General features: G+C 55.1%; 2 protein-coding genes across 2 annotated transcripts in view; both read left to right on the forward strand.

Annotated features, from left to right (window-relative positions):
• Nucleotides 1-658: 658 nt before the first annotated feature.
• AEN (apoptosis enhancing nuclease) lies at nucleotides 659-7,767 on the forward strand. The gene is made up of 3 exons (XM_004709871.2): nucleotides 659-1,231; nucleotides 4,961-5,161; nucleotides 6,282-7,767. The coding sequence occupies exons 1-3, from the start codon at nucleotides 719-721 to the stop codon at nucleotides 6,507-6,509; spliced, it is 942 nt and encodes a 313-aa protein (XP_004709928.1). The 5' UTR covers nucleotides 659-718; the 3' UTR covers nucleotides 6,510-7,767.
• A 4,330-nt stretch (nucleotides 7,768-12,097) lies between these two features.
• ISG20 (interferon stimulated exonuclease gene 20) overlaps nucleotides 12,098-15,644 on the forward strand; it is a 13,999-nt gene continuing 10,452 nt past the window's right edge. Inside the window, exons 1-2 of the mRNA XM_004709897.2 lie at nucleotides 12,098-12,312; nucleotides 12,525-12,769. Of these exons, the coding sequence (XP_004709954.1) occupies nucleotides 12,542-12,769 (228 nt within the window). The 5' untranslated portion in view covers nucleotides 12,098-12,312; nucleotides 12,525-12,541. The remainder of the gene's footprint in view (nucleotides 12,313-12,524; nucleotides 12,770-15,644) is intronic.

The raw sequence follows: 15,644 nt of genomic DNA on the forward strand, positions 1-15,644 counted from the left end.
ATTATTATTAAAAATAATTGACCCTCATCAAGTAGGCAACGAGATAAAGTGTGAGCGCCCAGCAGGCAAGAGGGCAACCGCTGGCCGGCACTCTCCTCCTGGCCCCCACCTGTATGGCCTGATCAATACCAGGCTGGCTTCTAGCAGCAAGTGGCCTTGAGTCTCCCCCACCCATGCGGAGCTGACCAGAGCTGGCTAAAACAACTAGCACCAAGTGGCCTTGAATCTCCCACACACACCTGCAGAGCTGACCAGAGCTGGCTAATGGCCTGCTTTGTTCTTGACCTGCTGCTCTGCACCTGGCACTGGCATGGCCCGTTTGGCTCAGTGCCCACTTTGCTCTCAACCCTCCACTCTGCAACCGGCATGGCCCGTTTGGTTCAGTGCCCGCTTTGTTCTTGCCCACCGCTCTGCACCTGGCACGAATACACCTGGAACCAGGAAGACACTTTACATTCCAGAAACCCGGACATACCTGTCCATATAAGCAGCAGCCCTGTAACATGCAGTGTGACTCCCCCAGCCCGGACATTGTGGACTGTGAGACTTCGCCCAGGCTGGGTTTTTTCTCCCTAATAAAGCCTGTTCTAATTCAACTGATTTGGTTTCTGGCACCTCTCGACTTCCTTACACTGCCTGTGTTCTCTCCCCAGAGTGCTACCCCATTGGAAGATCACTCCTCAGGATTCCCTTGCCCAGAGCCCCGGAGCAGGCTGGGATGGTGTCCCAGGAAGCTCCTGAGCCTGTCCAGTGCTTGCCCCTGCCCCTCACTGGTCTGAATGCCAAGGATGTGCTGGGGAGAAAGCACAAGAGGAGGAGCCGGCAGCACCAGCGTTTCATGGCACGTAAGGCCTTGTTGCAGGGCCAGGGGCTGCTCAGCACGCCCCCTGAGCCCTGGTCCTCCCCACCACCCATGCCCAAGGCCCCACCAGGCTCCAGTGGTGGGGGTCCGAGTCCTCGAGCCCCCTATGGCAGGAAACCAACCCTTGGAAGTATCGCCAGGCCCTTGCCCAGCAAGTTAGTGGCTGTCGACTGCGAGATGGTGGGCACGGGCCCCCATGGACGTGTGAGCGAGCTGGCCCGCTGCTCCGTGGTGAGTTACCATGGCGACGTGCTCTACGACAAGTATATCCGGCCGGAGATGCCCGTGGTGGACTACCGCACCCGCTGGAGCGGCATCACGAGGCAGCACATGCACAAGGCCATTCCCTTCCAGGTGGCCCAGAAGGAGGTGAGGACAGGGTTGGCAGGGCTGTGCCCTGAGCTGCCTGGGCAGCTGGTTTTCTTGGGTTGGTCTGTGGGCTGGAAGGGGAGCCCTGGGTCCGGATCAGTCACCACTACCCTCCAGGGGTGGCGGGAAGAGGGGGGGTATGGGGACCGAGAGACCTGGGGGAAAGTTACTGACCTTATCCAAACCTTAGGTGCCTGCCTTGTAGAATCAACAAACACCCCACCCCCGTCTACATCTTATAATACAGGTCTCTGGGTTGGGGCCGGGCTGCTGACTAAAAGGCTGGAGGTGGTTGAGAAGCGGGAGGAGAGGGTTATTCGAAATCAGACAGTAAGTTGCCGCACCAGCTCTGCCTGGCTCCCACCCTGACATTCCTGCTGAGCTGAGGTGGTGAGGTGTGTTCTCCTGTGGTGTTCTCACGTGGCCCAGTCAGCTGGTTTTCCCCACTCACTCAGGGTTTTTCAAGCATGAATTTGTCCATAAGCAAAGGTGACATTCGCAGTTCTTAAACTGCCCTCAGGCCCAGTCAGGCTATCAGGACAAGTGTGCATGTCCAAAGCAAGTGCCCCAGCAGAACTGACTTTCTCAGCCAGGTCCTGAGCTATGAGGTGGTTTGGGAAATAAAGCACAGAAACAAATGGCTGCCATCGAGTCCGTTCCCCATAGCACCTTGTATCGGGCTTGGGAGGCTGTAAATCTTTACCGGAGCAGACAGCCTTAGCTTTCCCTCTAGGAGTAGCTGGTGAGTTTGAACTGCTGACCTTGTGGTTAGCAGCTCAGTGCTTACCCGACAATGCCACCAGGGCTCCAGTTTGGGAAGTCTGAACTCACTGCTAATGAGTCACTGCCAACTCATAGCAACCCTATAGGACAGGGTATAACTGTCCATGTGAGTTTCTGAGACGGGAATTCTTTTCTTTTTTTTTAAAATCATTTTATTGGGGGCTCGTAAACTTATAATATCCATCCATCCATCCATCCATTGTGTCAAGCACATTTGTACGTATGTTGCCATCATCGCTGTTCAAAGCATTTTCTACTTGAGCCCTTGGTATCAGCTCCTCATTTTTACCCCCTCCCTCATGAACCCTTGATAATTTATGTCTTACACTGTCCAATATCTCCCCTTACTCCCTTGTCTGTTGTCCATCCCCCTGGGAGGGGGTTATAGATAGGTCATTGTGATCAGTTCCCCCTTTCTCCCCCACCTTCCCCTTCCCCTCCTGGTATGGCTACTGTGTTTCCCGCTCTTATCTGTACCCGTGCACATGCTCTGGTCTAGCCAGATTTGTAAGGTAGGATGAGGGTCATGGTAGTGGGGGGAGGAAGCATTAAAGAACCAGAGGAAAGCTGTATGTTTCTTCGGTGCTATACTGCACCCTGACTGGCCCATCTTCTCCCGTCGACCTCTGTAAGGGGATGTCCAATTGCTTACAGATTGCCTTTGGGTCTCCACTCCACACTCCCCACCCTCATAAACTTTTGATTTTTAGCTCTGAGTCTTTGATGCCTGATAGCTGATCCCATTGACATCTCATGATCACATAGGCTGGTGTGCTTCCATGTGGGCTTTGTTGCTTCTTAGCTAGATGAATGCTTGTTTATCTTTAAGCCTTTAAGACCCCAGATGCTGTATCTTTTGATAGCCGGACACAATCAGCTTTCTTCACCACATTTTCTTATGCACCCTCTTTGTCTTCAGCAATTGTGTCAGGAAGGTGAGCATCTCAAGAGTGCCGGATTATTAGAACAAAGTGTTCTTGTATTGAGGGAGTACTTGAAGGGAGGCCCAATGTCCATCTGCTTCCTTAATATTAAACCTAGAAATATATATACATAGATCTATTTCCCCATCGTCATATGTAAATATATTTACTTAGGTATGCCTGTATTTAGACCTCTATAAATGCCCTTTGCCTCCTAGTCCTTTCCTCTATTTCCCTTGACTTTCCTCTTGTCCCACTATCATGTTTGGCCTTCATTTGGGTTTCAGTAATTCCTCTCGGTTACATTACCCTTGATCAAGCCCTACCAGACCTCCCACACCCAATTTTTGATCACTTGTTATTCCCTTGTTCCTGGGTTTGTTAACACCCACTCCCCCCCCTCCCGTGTTGAATAACTCTCTCCTCCCACCACTTCTCAACCACCTCCCTGCCCCCTCTCTCATGTCCCCCCAGAACTTGTCCCGTTGTTCTCTCTTCCAGCTTCTTTATCCGGCCTATCCCATCCAGAGAGACATGCAGAGGCAACAATATGCACAAACACAAGACCAAAGCAAAACAAAGCAACAATAGAAAATAAAACAATAGCTACAACAAAAGCAATAACAATGACAAAAAAAGAAAAGCCTATAAATAGTGCAAGGTCTATTTGTTGTCCTCTACAAGTGTTTTGAGACTGGAACGCTTTACAGGAGTAAAAACCCTCATCTTTTCCCCCCAGCATGAGTATTGGGAGTGGCTGGTGGTTTTGAACTGCTGACCTTACAGTTAGCAGCCCAGGGCTCCAGTTTGGGAACTAGTATTATCTGGTGCCCTACTTCCCTTTGCGTCCCAAGCATTTCTTTCCAACGGTGTGGTGGTGGTTTCTACTCAGGAATAGAAGCAACAGGAAAGGAGGTCAGTGGTAAATCTTGTAGCCCCTTGTCCCTTCTGTCTGGCCACTTGCTCTGAAGAGCAGAGCTCCTGAAGCCTTCAATGTGTCTCTCTCTTGGTGGCCCTGGGGTTTGCGCTAGACCAAGTGTCTCCAGCAGAGGGTGTTGGGAGGCCAGTGGCATGCTAGCTGACCAGCCTGGGTGGCCTCCCGCGAATCTAAGTTGGGTCTATCTAGAGCAGGAAAGAGGGGCACGTGTGTTCAGAAGGCCCTCACTGAGCCAAAGGCCAGGTGAGAGTGTGATGAGGGAGTATGTAGCAGAGAGGGAGGCTGGGGGGCAGGTGTCCGGAGATGGGATTGTTAGTACTGGTAGTATTCCCTATTGGTGTGCAGAATAGAGCTGTGGCCTTCAGAGGTCATTGTCTTCTGGAATTCAGGCCTGTCCTCCACACTCTCACGGAGGGTGGGTGGGAATCAATGACTAACCATCAGCTTAGTAGCCAAGCTCAGGCCCATGTGTGCTTTGTCCCTTAGACCCAGGCACGGGTCTCCAGACTTAACCCAGCAGATCTTTGTTGACTGGTCCCCCACAGGGTGCTGGGCTTCCATTGAATCCTCACTAGTTGAGTCAAAGATGGCCCCATGCTCAACAGAGTATGTTTGTAGGGGGTGGAGAGTACACCAGCTCCCAGCTGGGTGCAGTCGGGGAAGAGGATGAGGGTGGGAGACTGAGTTAGAACACCAGGCATTCTCACTTGGAGGGGCAGGGGAGTCAGAGAGAGGACATCTGAGGAGGTGACATTTAGCTGAGAGCACAGTGTGACAGGAGGCGAGTGGGGTGAGGACTGTCCAGCAGGAGGCTATACCAAGGGTCCATGACTCCTAATCCCTACCTCACCCCCAGGGGTTTTCTCTTTACAGGGGCAGAGAGCGAAGTGTTGAGAACTGTGTCTGCCCCTGGCTGTACAGCTAGCATGTAGAAGGACCTGGGTGCAGACTCTGGACGGCTTGGTCTGCTCTCCCTGCTGGGGGCTGACTCCCACCAGAGAGACCGAGGCACTGAGTGGTCTGGGAGCTCAGGATGGCTTCCCCACCCTGATAGTGGGGCCTGCTGGCTCCACTCTCCCCCCACAGATCCTCAAGCTCCTGAAGGGCAAGGTGGTGGTGGGCCACGCACTACACAACGACTTCCGGGCCCTCAAGTACATCCACCCTCGGAGCCACACCCGGGATACCACTTACGTCCCCAGCCTCCTCAGCCCCCCTGGCCTCTCCTCTCGGGCTCGGGTCTCCCTGAAGGATCTGGCCCTGCAGCTGCTGCACAAGAAGATCCAGGTGTGTGGTGTGGGCAGGTGGGAAGGGCAGCCTGTAGGCAGGGCCACAGATCACGGGAGCCATAGCCAAGGCTGTGTGGCTGGACCTCCAACCTCCTTCCATTCTTCAGTCCCCACTCCAGGTGCGGGGCATGGGGCATGGAGCACCGGTCTCTCCCGCTGGTGCAGACGGCCTGGGGGCTCTCTGCCACTCTCCTCCCTGGTGTGTATCACAACATCAAACTACAGCAGTGGTTCTCAACCTTCCTAATGGCGAGAACCTTTAATACAGTTCCTCATGTTTTTGTTTTTTTTTACAGTTCCTCATGTTGTGGTGACCTCCCCAACCATAAAATTATTTTTGTTGCTACTTCATCAATGTCATTTTGCTACTGTTATGAATTGGGTGACCCCTGTGAAAGGGTCGTTTGACTCCCCAAAGGGGTTGCGACCCACCGGTTGAGAACCACTGAGTTACAGTCTTCTAGGTGACCCTCCCAGATCTGCCTGTCAGCCAGGGAGCTAGGAGCTCCTGCTTCTGCGGTGCTTCCCATACTGTTCTCCATAGCCGCTCGAGTGTGCAGTCGTGTGTGCTGCTAGGCAGGTGTGTCGAGAGTGCATTTACAGGGCTGGTAAGTACGAATCCATTGATCAGGCAGTAGGCTCTAGAAACCGTCTTGTGATGAAAATGTGAGGTGACACAGCAGGGTGGACGTTCCAGCACGATGTCAATGTCCATGGTTGGGAAGCTCCAGTTTTTATACTTAGCCTCACAGTCCTGGAGGCTGATGGCCTTGACTTATGGCCAGCTGAGTTAGATGTTAATCACGTATAAATACGTTTATAGCCACATCGAGAGTAGTGTTTGACCCAAGAACCATGCCTCAGAGCCTTGTCAGGTTGCTCCATGTGGTTAACATCACACTCACACTGCGGTGGGCTTTGGAGCAAGTGTTTGCAGTCAAGGATCTCTTCCCTGTGGTTCACTTGAGGCAGGCTGAAAGACCTTCGGTGGCCTGTGGTTAGGCAGAGATTCAGGCTCCTTCCAGACTGACTCCAAACTCTGCATTCCGTTCGGGGGACAGTGTTTGGGGTCCACTCTCTGGGGAATGCCCTTAGTGAGCGTTGGCCCTCGCCCACAGGTGGGCCACTGCGGACACTCGTCGGTGGAAGACGCCCTGACAGCCATGGAGCTCTATCGGCTGGTGGAGGAGCGGTGGGAGCAGCAGGAGGCCAGCCGCCCCCAGGCCCACCCTGAGGACCGAGAGCCAGACAGCAGTTCGAACTTGGAGCAGTACATGGAGGACCAGTACTGGCCCGAGGACCTGGTCATGGGCAGCGGCGGGGGCGCGGGGCAGACACAGGATTGAAGGCAGAGGATGGGGAGACCCCAGCTTCCTTCCATGTGTACACGGGGGAAGAGAAGTAGGGGCCAGGAGGGCAAAGGTGGGCCTGACTATCCTGGGCAGGGCAGAGTGCAGCTGGCCCTTTCTCCTCAGCCCTGTGCTTTACTGACAGGCATTTACAGACACCACACAGATGTCTGGTGCACCCTGAACCCAGCAGGGTAGCGATGTGCAGAGTAAGTATGCCACAGAGTTAGAGAGTCAGGGTCTCTAAAGAAGCCTGATCTCTCATGTCTTTATACTAGAACTGTGGGTACCGAGAGCCCTTGTCACTTGAAGGACCCTGCTAGGTCACAGTAGATTGCCATCTGCCCACAAGCCACCCTTGAGTTGTCCCCCCTCACATGTTGACATCAGAAGTCTGCAGCCTGGAGGAGGGGGAGCGGGAGTTGGGCTATGCTTTGGTTGAAGGCTGTGACCCCAGCCAGGAATTGCCCTGCCTGGGGACACTAGGAGTTCCGGGTTGGGACAAATGGTCAATGTGCTTAGCTGCTAATGTAACTAATGTCAAGGTGTGAAGTCTGCATGTCACCTAGAAGTCCCTCAGAAGAAAGGACTGGCAATCTGCTTCCCAAGAATGGGCTACTGCAAACCCTACAGAGTGCAAACCTACTCGACCTATGTGGGGTGGGCAGGTTGGGATTGACTTATCCAGTTACCTGCTTTGGCTTGGTTCCCCAGCACTAGGCTCTCATAAGCAGAGGCCAGAGAAATGGGACTGTGGTCTGGATTCAGCAGATTGTGCTGGGGGAACTTGTGTTGGGTAAGAGTGAGGCTGTTGGGGAACGGAGTCTATGGCCACTGAAGCACTTTGACCAATAGCAGCTGTGATTGTTTGATTTTCTGCTAATTTCTGAAAATGTTCTCTGTCTGAACTCTGTCTGAATCACCCTCCCCTTTTTTGCCCCCCATGCTCCTTGTTTCCTGAGGGCCAGTTTGGGGTGAGAGTAACAATGAGCTGGGGTCACGCAGATCCTGTTGCGATCCCTGAGTTTGCTCACTGCTTTACTAGCCTTGAGACTTTACCCGAATGTGTGACGCCCTTGTGAGCCTGCATCCTCACTGAAATGGGGCTGCCCAACCTCAGTGCTGGGGGGTCTGCTGAGCGCTCAGCACAGCTCCTGGCCCAGGAAGCCTCAGTCAGAGTGAGCGGCTACTTGTTTTGGTTTTCTTCTTTAAATCGTTTTATTGGGGGCTCCTACAATTCTTATCACAATCCACACATACATCCATTGTGTCAAGCACATTTGTATGTTTGTTGCCATCATCATTCTCAAAACATTTGCTTTCTACTTGAGCCCTTAATATGTTTGTTTTTAAGGACTGGTTTCCACTTCTTCAGGAGGTTGGAAATCCAAACACTGCCCCTCGAGCTGGGAGCTGGACAGCCTTGGCCCGCAGAGAGCTGTTCTTCCAAGTCAGGCAGAGGGACCTGGGCCGGGTGAGAGGCAGCCAGGAGGGGTGCTTGCTGCTCTCCTCCGCAGGACTCGGGAGTACTGAAGTACTCCTCAGTCGTACCAGCAGGTGTGCCTGCAGCCATGGCTGCCTTCCTTCAGTGCTCCATGCTGTGTACAGATGACAGTGGCCTTGCTGGTGTCTGCAAAGCTATGGGGAGCCTGGGCCAAATGCATTCCTGGAAGGGCACTTGTTCTCAGAAAGAGTCAGCTCTGCCCTCAATATGCCAGGCTCTCCCATCCACCCCTTTCAGCACCAAGCAGGGAGTTGCCTGCTGCTGGAGCACCTGAAGTCTAGCTGAGTGTCCGTTGGAGAATGGCTGAAGAGCTGATAACAGGTGGATGGAGCGGGTGGGGAAGCGGCTTGTACTCGGCGGAAAGTCACCTTTGTTGTAAGACTCTTTGCTGTGGAATAAAACTCAATTGGGTGGTGGGTGAAGTGGTCTTTTCTGTGACCCCTCTAAATGGCAGGGTGGGAGGCTGGCTTGGTGGGAGAAGGGGAGCCTGGGGCACTGAGCATGGGCTTGAGAGGTGGCAGCTTTGGGCTGCTAAGGACATGCTCAGCAGTTCAAACCCACCAGCCCCTCTGCTAGAGAAAGATGAGGGTATCTGTACTCTTACAGCTTTATTGCCTCCGAGACCTGAGGGAGCTTGTAGTTCTACTCTGAGTCAAAGCAACTTGCTGGCATCCGGTCGACACCATGAACAGAGGAGCCCTGACAGGCAGGGCTGTAGCACCTACAGAACACACAACATTCCTGTAGTTCTTTAATGCCTCCCCACCCCCACCCCACACTATCATGACCCCAGTCCCACCGTACAAATCCGGCTAGACGGAGCATGTACACTGATAAAGATAGCAGCTGTCAACACACAGAATCCAGGACAGATAAACCCCTCAGGAACAGTCATGGGAGTAGCGATACTATGAGGATAGAGGGAAGGTGGAAGTGGGGAGAGAAAGGGGGAACCGATCAGAGTGATCCATGTGTAACCTCCTCACCCCCAGGGGGGACAAACAACATACATGGGTGAAGGGATAGGGAAAAAATTTTATTAAGGGGTCATGAGGGTAAGGGTGGGAAAAAAGGAGCTGTACCAAGAGCTCGAGTCGAAAATGTTTAGAAAATGATGGCAATGTATGTACTTATGTGCTTGATACAATTGATGTATGGAATGTTGTAAGAGCCCCAAATAAAATGATTGATGAACAAAAGGAGCCCTGATAGTGTGCAGTGGTTAAATCTCCGGCTGCTAATGGAAAGGTAGATGGTTCGAAGGCCCCACTGTGGGAGCAAGATGTCAGTCTGCTTCTGTCAGTTACAGCCTCGGAAACTTAGGGCAGTTGTACTCTGTCCAGGGTCACCATGAGTCAGTCAGAGTGGGGTCTAGGTGACTCAATGATTTTACGTGTATTAAGTAGAACCCACATCTTATAACTGGTATGTGTGTGTGAGAGGTTTATTGTGCCATCAATGCCTCCATAGGAATATGTGGGTGGAGGAGTTTAATCATCCACATTTTATATACACACGTTAGGGGTGCACGCTCAGCCAACGGGCAGGTCATGTGAAGGGAGTGGTACCTCAGACTGCCGCTAGGAGTCATTCACTTGGCCCATGTCCTCCCTGTGCTGGGTGCTGGGGACTCAGAGAAGGCCACATGGGCAGCCTTTGTCCCTGCTGGGCCCATGGGAGGGAGGAAGGGAGGCCTCGGCAGGAGGGAGTGTTTGTCAGTAGGCTGGTAGTTTGCTCTGAGCCACCTTAAGTCACCTGGCCCAGGATCTGTGACTGTTGGAGGAAGTCAGTTACACCTTGTAGGAACCACACCCAGGAAACGCCCAGAATTGTCCCCAGCTGGACTCAGGTTCCTCTTCTAGCTTGTGAGTCCCCAGGCCCTACACCCATCATCTGAGCATGGCAGTGCATCAGAAAGACCCACGTAACCCGGGCTGTTTCCCCCCCCCTGCAGTGCACCAATCACCGGGAGACAGTAAAGGCACAAGTAAAGTAGGGGTTCAGATGGTGGGCATTGTCAGAGACATTGGTGAAGGAGGTAGGAAGTACAAGTGTCGATAAGTCAGGGAAGATCTCGTGAGACCTGAGAGAAGGAGGAGACCAAGAAGGACCTTCCAGACGGGGAACAGCAGGTGCCCGGCATGCTGGAGGAGCGGGCAGGAAAAAGCCAAGGAGAAGCTGGAACAAGGTGAATGAGGAGTGAGGCAGCAGCAGGGTGAGGCCCACCACTGCCTGCCCCCTGGCTGCCGACACCCTGGACTTAACCATCTTGCCACCTCGAGGTCTGAAGGAGGCCAGGAGGGACCTGCAGGTGGGTTGGGAGAAGCCAGCACAGGAAGAAGCAAGGGCCCTGGACTTGTGTGAAAACCTCACATGGGGCAGGTGGGCTCTGGAAATTGCCTGCTTCCAGGTGTAATTCTGCTGGGACTGTAGAGGAGGTTAGACTTAGGGGACCTTTCTCTTGAAGGCCTGGGAGGACAGCGTAGAACAAGGCATGAAGATAGAGGTAGGGCCCTGTGGGAGGTGAGGGCCGGGAGGTGAGCAGATTTTTGGAACATGCTCCAAGGATCGGGCCCAGGACCATTCAGGTTGGGCTGTTTCTGTCTGAGGCTTGAGGAGGCAGGAGAGTGAGGGGGGAGCATGGAGTGAGGGACTAGTGTGCTATGTGGGTGTCTGTGGGCCACCACAGGACATCCAGGGTCCTACACTAGAAGCAGACTGTCATGGGCTCTGGCTTGGGGATCATTTGCTGACAGTGGGGAAAGTATCCCCATCACAACCACTTCCACATTTGCCATTCAGAGACATTGATGACGTTTGTCATGTAAAACTGACAAAGGGGCTTGAAAAAAAAGCATGCTGACATACATTCACAGGAACGTTATCCCGCCCCCAGACAGTGTAGCAAACTGTAATACATCGGAATAGCAGAACATCGTCTCCAAACTGGCTGAATATCCAGCAACATTTGCTCATTCCAGATGGCACCCAAAAGAAATCTCTCGAACCTCAAACTTAAGCCCATGGCACATCAGGAGCAGTACCTCCGCTGGAATTGTTCGACACTTCAGGATTTGGTTTTGCTCTTGAAGTCAGATGTCCCTCTTGGGGACCACACCACATTCCTTTCCCCACAGCCAGCCTGACAACACAGGCCCCGGGGTGTCAGGGCTGCGTTCCTGCCAGCCCTCCGGGAGGAGGCAGGTATGGGAGCCTTTCACGTAGCCACCGAGGTGGGCTCCAGCCTTGTTCTTTTAATTTCAAATAGGACTTGGGCAAGCTGAGCAGTCTTCTATTGGGTCTCACCAAGTGTGCCCTTGGCTGGCACCAGCATATACTTCTAGCACTGGTCTCCCCAGTAATGGCAGTAGGCAGGAAGGTTCTAGATCAGCGGACTTCAGTTTGCTCCAGACCCTGTCAGGGATCTGAAGAGCCATCTCCAGACACCATGAAACATGTTGGCATGCAGCGGCTGCTCTGGGAAAGGCTGGTTCAGCCTGGCATTTTCCCCATCGGAAACTGATCCCCTTCTGCCCTGGTTGTCACTCAGCACATCGTCAGTAAACTCCCTGTGCGTACTGTGCCAGGCACTGCTCTAAGAGCACTGGTTCTGGCTTGGAAGCGTCTGCACTTCATAGCCGGCCTGTGGCCTGTGGACGCAGGGTCAGCACAGCTGGAGGGAGAGCACTTAGAGAGAGGCTGCTGTTCTGAAGCCCCTCTGTACTCACAGAGGCCTGGGGGCTTCCCGAAATATCTCCCCTGGGGCTGAGCTGGAGGCGGGCCCCACCCTCTTCTCCAGCCCTTAACAGTTCCTAGCTTCTGAGTCCCCATGGATGTCACCCGCACCCCCTCCCAGCCAGGGTCCTACTGGTGGCAGCCCCGGAACCTAGGGGACATTCCTGAGCTCCAACCCTGGGGATGTTTATTCGATGGGCGGAGAGTGAGGAAAGAAAGATGTTGCAATCCATTTTGTCTAGTCAGAGCCCTCACGGAGGAGGGAGGGGACTGGGAAGAAGAGGAGGGAGGGGAGAAGGCTCTGAGTGTTTGGGTGGAGGCAGGGGCAAAAGGGGGACACCCCAACACAGCCTGCCAGCTTTGTCAGCCTGACTCATTGCACCTAGCTCACCAGGTGCCCAACCTCCCGCCCCTGATTTCACTTCACAGCAAACCAGAAACTGAAACCTACTCTCAGGATGTGCAGTTGAGAGTCAGAGCAACTGCAGTAGCTGAAGAGTAGCACAAGAGAGGGGACAGCGAGCAGACAGACAGCAGCAGCTCTGGAGTACATCCGCGGAGGTAATTGCGGGAGAGGGGAGGGAGGATGGCTGCCTGGTCCTGGGGCTGCGGGACAGAGCCCCAACCAAGACAGAGGGTGACGGCTGGGCTGGGGGAGGCCAGCCACACCCCAGCTGCCAGGTGGTGTGTCTGATAAAGGGGGCTGGGCCATGCGGAGGACATCTGGAAGCTGGCTCAGCCACAGTGAGGCCCTCCTGCATCCCTCCCCGCAGGGCACAGGGGGCAGAGCATGGCGCGAGGTCTCGAGGTGGTGGCCATGGACTGCGAGATGGTGGGGCTGAAGCCCATCCAGGAGAGTGGCCTGGCCCGATGCAGCCTCGTGGATGCCCACGGAGGCGTGCTCTACGACAAGTTCATCCGGCCCGAGGGCGAGATCTCAGACTACCGAACCCCGGTCAGCGGGATCACGCCTCAGCTCATGGAGGGAGCCACACCATTCGCCACAGCCAGGCTGGAGGTGAGTGAGAGGCTGAGGGGGGAGCTGGTGGCACCAGGGCTGTGACCTGGGTTCCTAGCTGTATAAATGCCCCTAACCCGGCGTGGGTGGCCATCAGCGCGTGAAGGGTCCCGACCCCGGTGGCCTGTCCAGCACATCCCCAGACTCCCAGCAGGCAGCTGCCTTCAGGCCACCTGGGCCACCTTGCTGCACTGTGGGGGTACCCGCCGGGCTCTGGCCCTGTCTTTAGGAGTAGGCTTCTAAGTGAAGCCTCTGGAGAGCAACAGGCCAGAATCCCACCCCCCAGAGGGGCAAGGTTGCCCTCAGACCCGTGCTCCGGCCCCTGGCGGGCTGCCCATTTGGCTCAAGGCCAGCATGTAACCCCAAGATTTCTCACTTGCCGGGCCTCTGCCTTGTTGTGCTAGCTTCCGGACCTCACTTTCTGTGACTAGCTAAACAGAAAACAAAACTGAGCCACGCTGCACGTGTCAGCAGGGTTAGTCACTTCTGGGAAGGCTGAGCAAGGCGACTGGAACACAGATGTCTGTCAAGGCTGCTGGGGCGGTTGGGGGGCAGGGTGGGAAATCCAAGAACAGGGCTGAACCAGGTCTGGGAGGGGACTAACAATAGCCACTGTGTGCTGAGGGCACTTCCCGGGCAAAGGACATCCTGCCTGGCACATGCCACTGCTGAGTTTGTCTGCTTCTCACCAAACTGTCCGGGGCTGCTGCCTTAGAACCCCACCTGCGTCACCTCCCAGCCATCCTGCTGGGAGCAGCCCCGGTGCTCGTGCCCACCTTCAGGGGGAGGTCTTCCTTGGCCCCTTTGCAGCCACTTGGAGTCCTCCCAGAGGAGCCTGGAAGCTCTGAGCCAGCAGGAAGGGGGGAGGTGGTGCAGGCCGCCCCCCAGGAAGCCTCCTCCCAGGCATCCCGGCTATGGCCGTAGGGAGGGATAAGACAGCCCACCTTAGCCCCTCACACCAACATTACATCCGAGGGTGAGCAGTGTCACAGAACTGCCAGGCATGAGACCCTACGTGGGGAGGTCAAAGTCATTCCAGGAGTGCGGAGGAAGGGCACGGCAGGGTGTAAGCCATTACAAGGGAACATGGATGGGGTTCCATGGAGGCTAAAGGATGTGCAATGACAGTGGGGAGAGGTCAGACACTAGGCTGAGTCTCCAGCAGGTGACATACACTGGAGAGAAGGAAATGCTGGGACAAGGAGGCCAGGGCAGGGTCACCGCGGAGGGGGGATGGGGTAGGGGTGGGGTGGAGGGGTGGTAGAGGGAGGGGCATGTTCCTGTGGGGAGTGGGGGCTGGTGCCCCCGTCCTCATCAGAGGGAATGGTGGGGACTCGAGGTCACAGAGCAGTGCCTCTCACACATCCCAGACGAGGCGTCCAGCTCCTGGCTGCCCAGGACTGGCTGGGGGTCAGGACTCCAGGGCCTTGGCCAGGAGGCGCTTTTATTTCTCCACTGGGCATGTGCCGCGTCCAGTGCTCCCAGGGCCTCTCGCCTAACAGCTGAGGCAGACACCAAGGACCAAGCAGGGCTCTGGCGGGATCACGCCTGGGGCCTAGGTTTCCTGCTCAGTCACTTACTGGTGCGGGCCATTCCCAGCATATCGACGACACTTTCTGAGCCTCGGTGCCCTTGGCACTCGCTTGATAGCCTGGTTGCCATCACAGCAATTCCGTCTGTGGTAGCCCCACTGTGTTCCATGGGGTCTCCGGGGACTGGCTGTTTGGAAGTAGATTGCCAGGCCTTTCTTCTGCAGTACCTCTGGGTGGGCTCGATCCACCATCCTTTCAGTTAGTCGTCAAGCACTAGCCGTGTACACCAAGGAGGGACTCCTTTCCTGGTCTGTGGGAAAGGGCAGGCACAGTTACATGGAAGGTGGTCCTGGGAACTGCAGTGCTGGGCCCATGGAGAGAGGGGCGAACAGGCCAGAACTTGGGCACAGACCCGTGCCGAGATCAATATTTGCTGCCCGCTGTTCCAGGTGCCCTGCCTGGCTCAGTTTGCAGCCCTCGGGTTCCAGTGCCCCCAGGGCTGTCCCTTGCGTAGCCCTCTTAGCCCAGCATACATGGCTCTCCCTCGCGGATCCCCCATTGCCCACCCATGAGCCAGCCACGTCCACACCATCTGGACCCAGGGATGCTACCATTGTGGCAGGTTTGAGTCAGTGGCCTGTGAGGCTCCTCCCCACATCCTCTGCCACCCTTGCCCAATACAGGCTCTCTTCCACCTAGGTGTCACCGTGCACTGGGTTGTGTGCTAACCCACCCTCACCATCTGCCTGGCTCCGAGGCCCCACACTACCTTCTCTGTCCCCCCAGACCAAATCTCAAACCCATTACAGCTGAGTCCAGTCCACCTAAACTGACGCCGTCCAACAAACCTCATAAGCTTCCCACGGCTGCCATCTTTCTGGAAGCCGACTGGCTGCCACCGTTTTCCACGGACCATGTGATTAGCGGCTGGGCGCTTCCCTACTGCACAATGCAGGCTCCGTTAGACGGTGTCTCCTTGCCAGGAGGCCTGGTGGCACTGTGGGTTATGTGTGGGGCTGCTAACTCCAGGGTCAGCGGTTGGAAACCCCCACCTGCTCTGTGGGAGAAAGATGAGCTTGCTAGTACTGTTAAGAGGTAGAGTCTCAGGAGCCCACCGGGGAGTTCCACCCTGTCACTGAGTAGAAATCGACTCAGCGGCAGTGAGGGTTTTGTTTTTTTCTGCATGCTTCGCGTATGTTTGTGGGTCTGGAGCAGGAAGTGCTTCTCAGGAAACTCAGGTGCACTCTGGCAGCCATGCGGGGGAAAAATCCCCTCTGTCTTTCTGCGAACTGAGCGAACTGAGCGAGGCTTTGCTTCCTCGACCCCAATCCCAATCTCCACCG

This window comes from Echinops telfairi, unplaced genomic scaffold, assembly GCF_000313985.2.
Source record: "Echinops telfairi isolate 266 unplaced genomic scaffold, ASM31398v2 ScPeMD7_7409;HRSCAF=8447, whole genome shotgun sequence".
Lineage (NCBI taxonomy): Eukaryota > Metazoa > Chordata > Mammalia > Afrosoricida > Tenrecidae > Echinops > Echinops telfairi.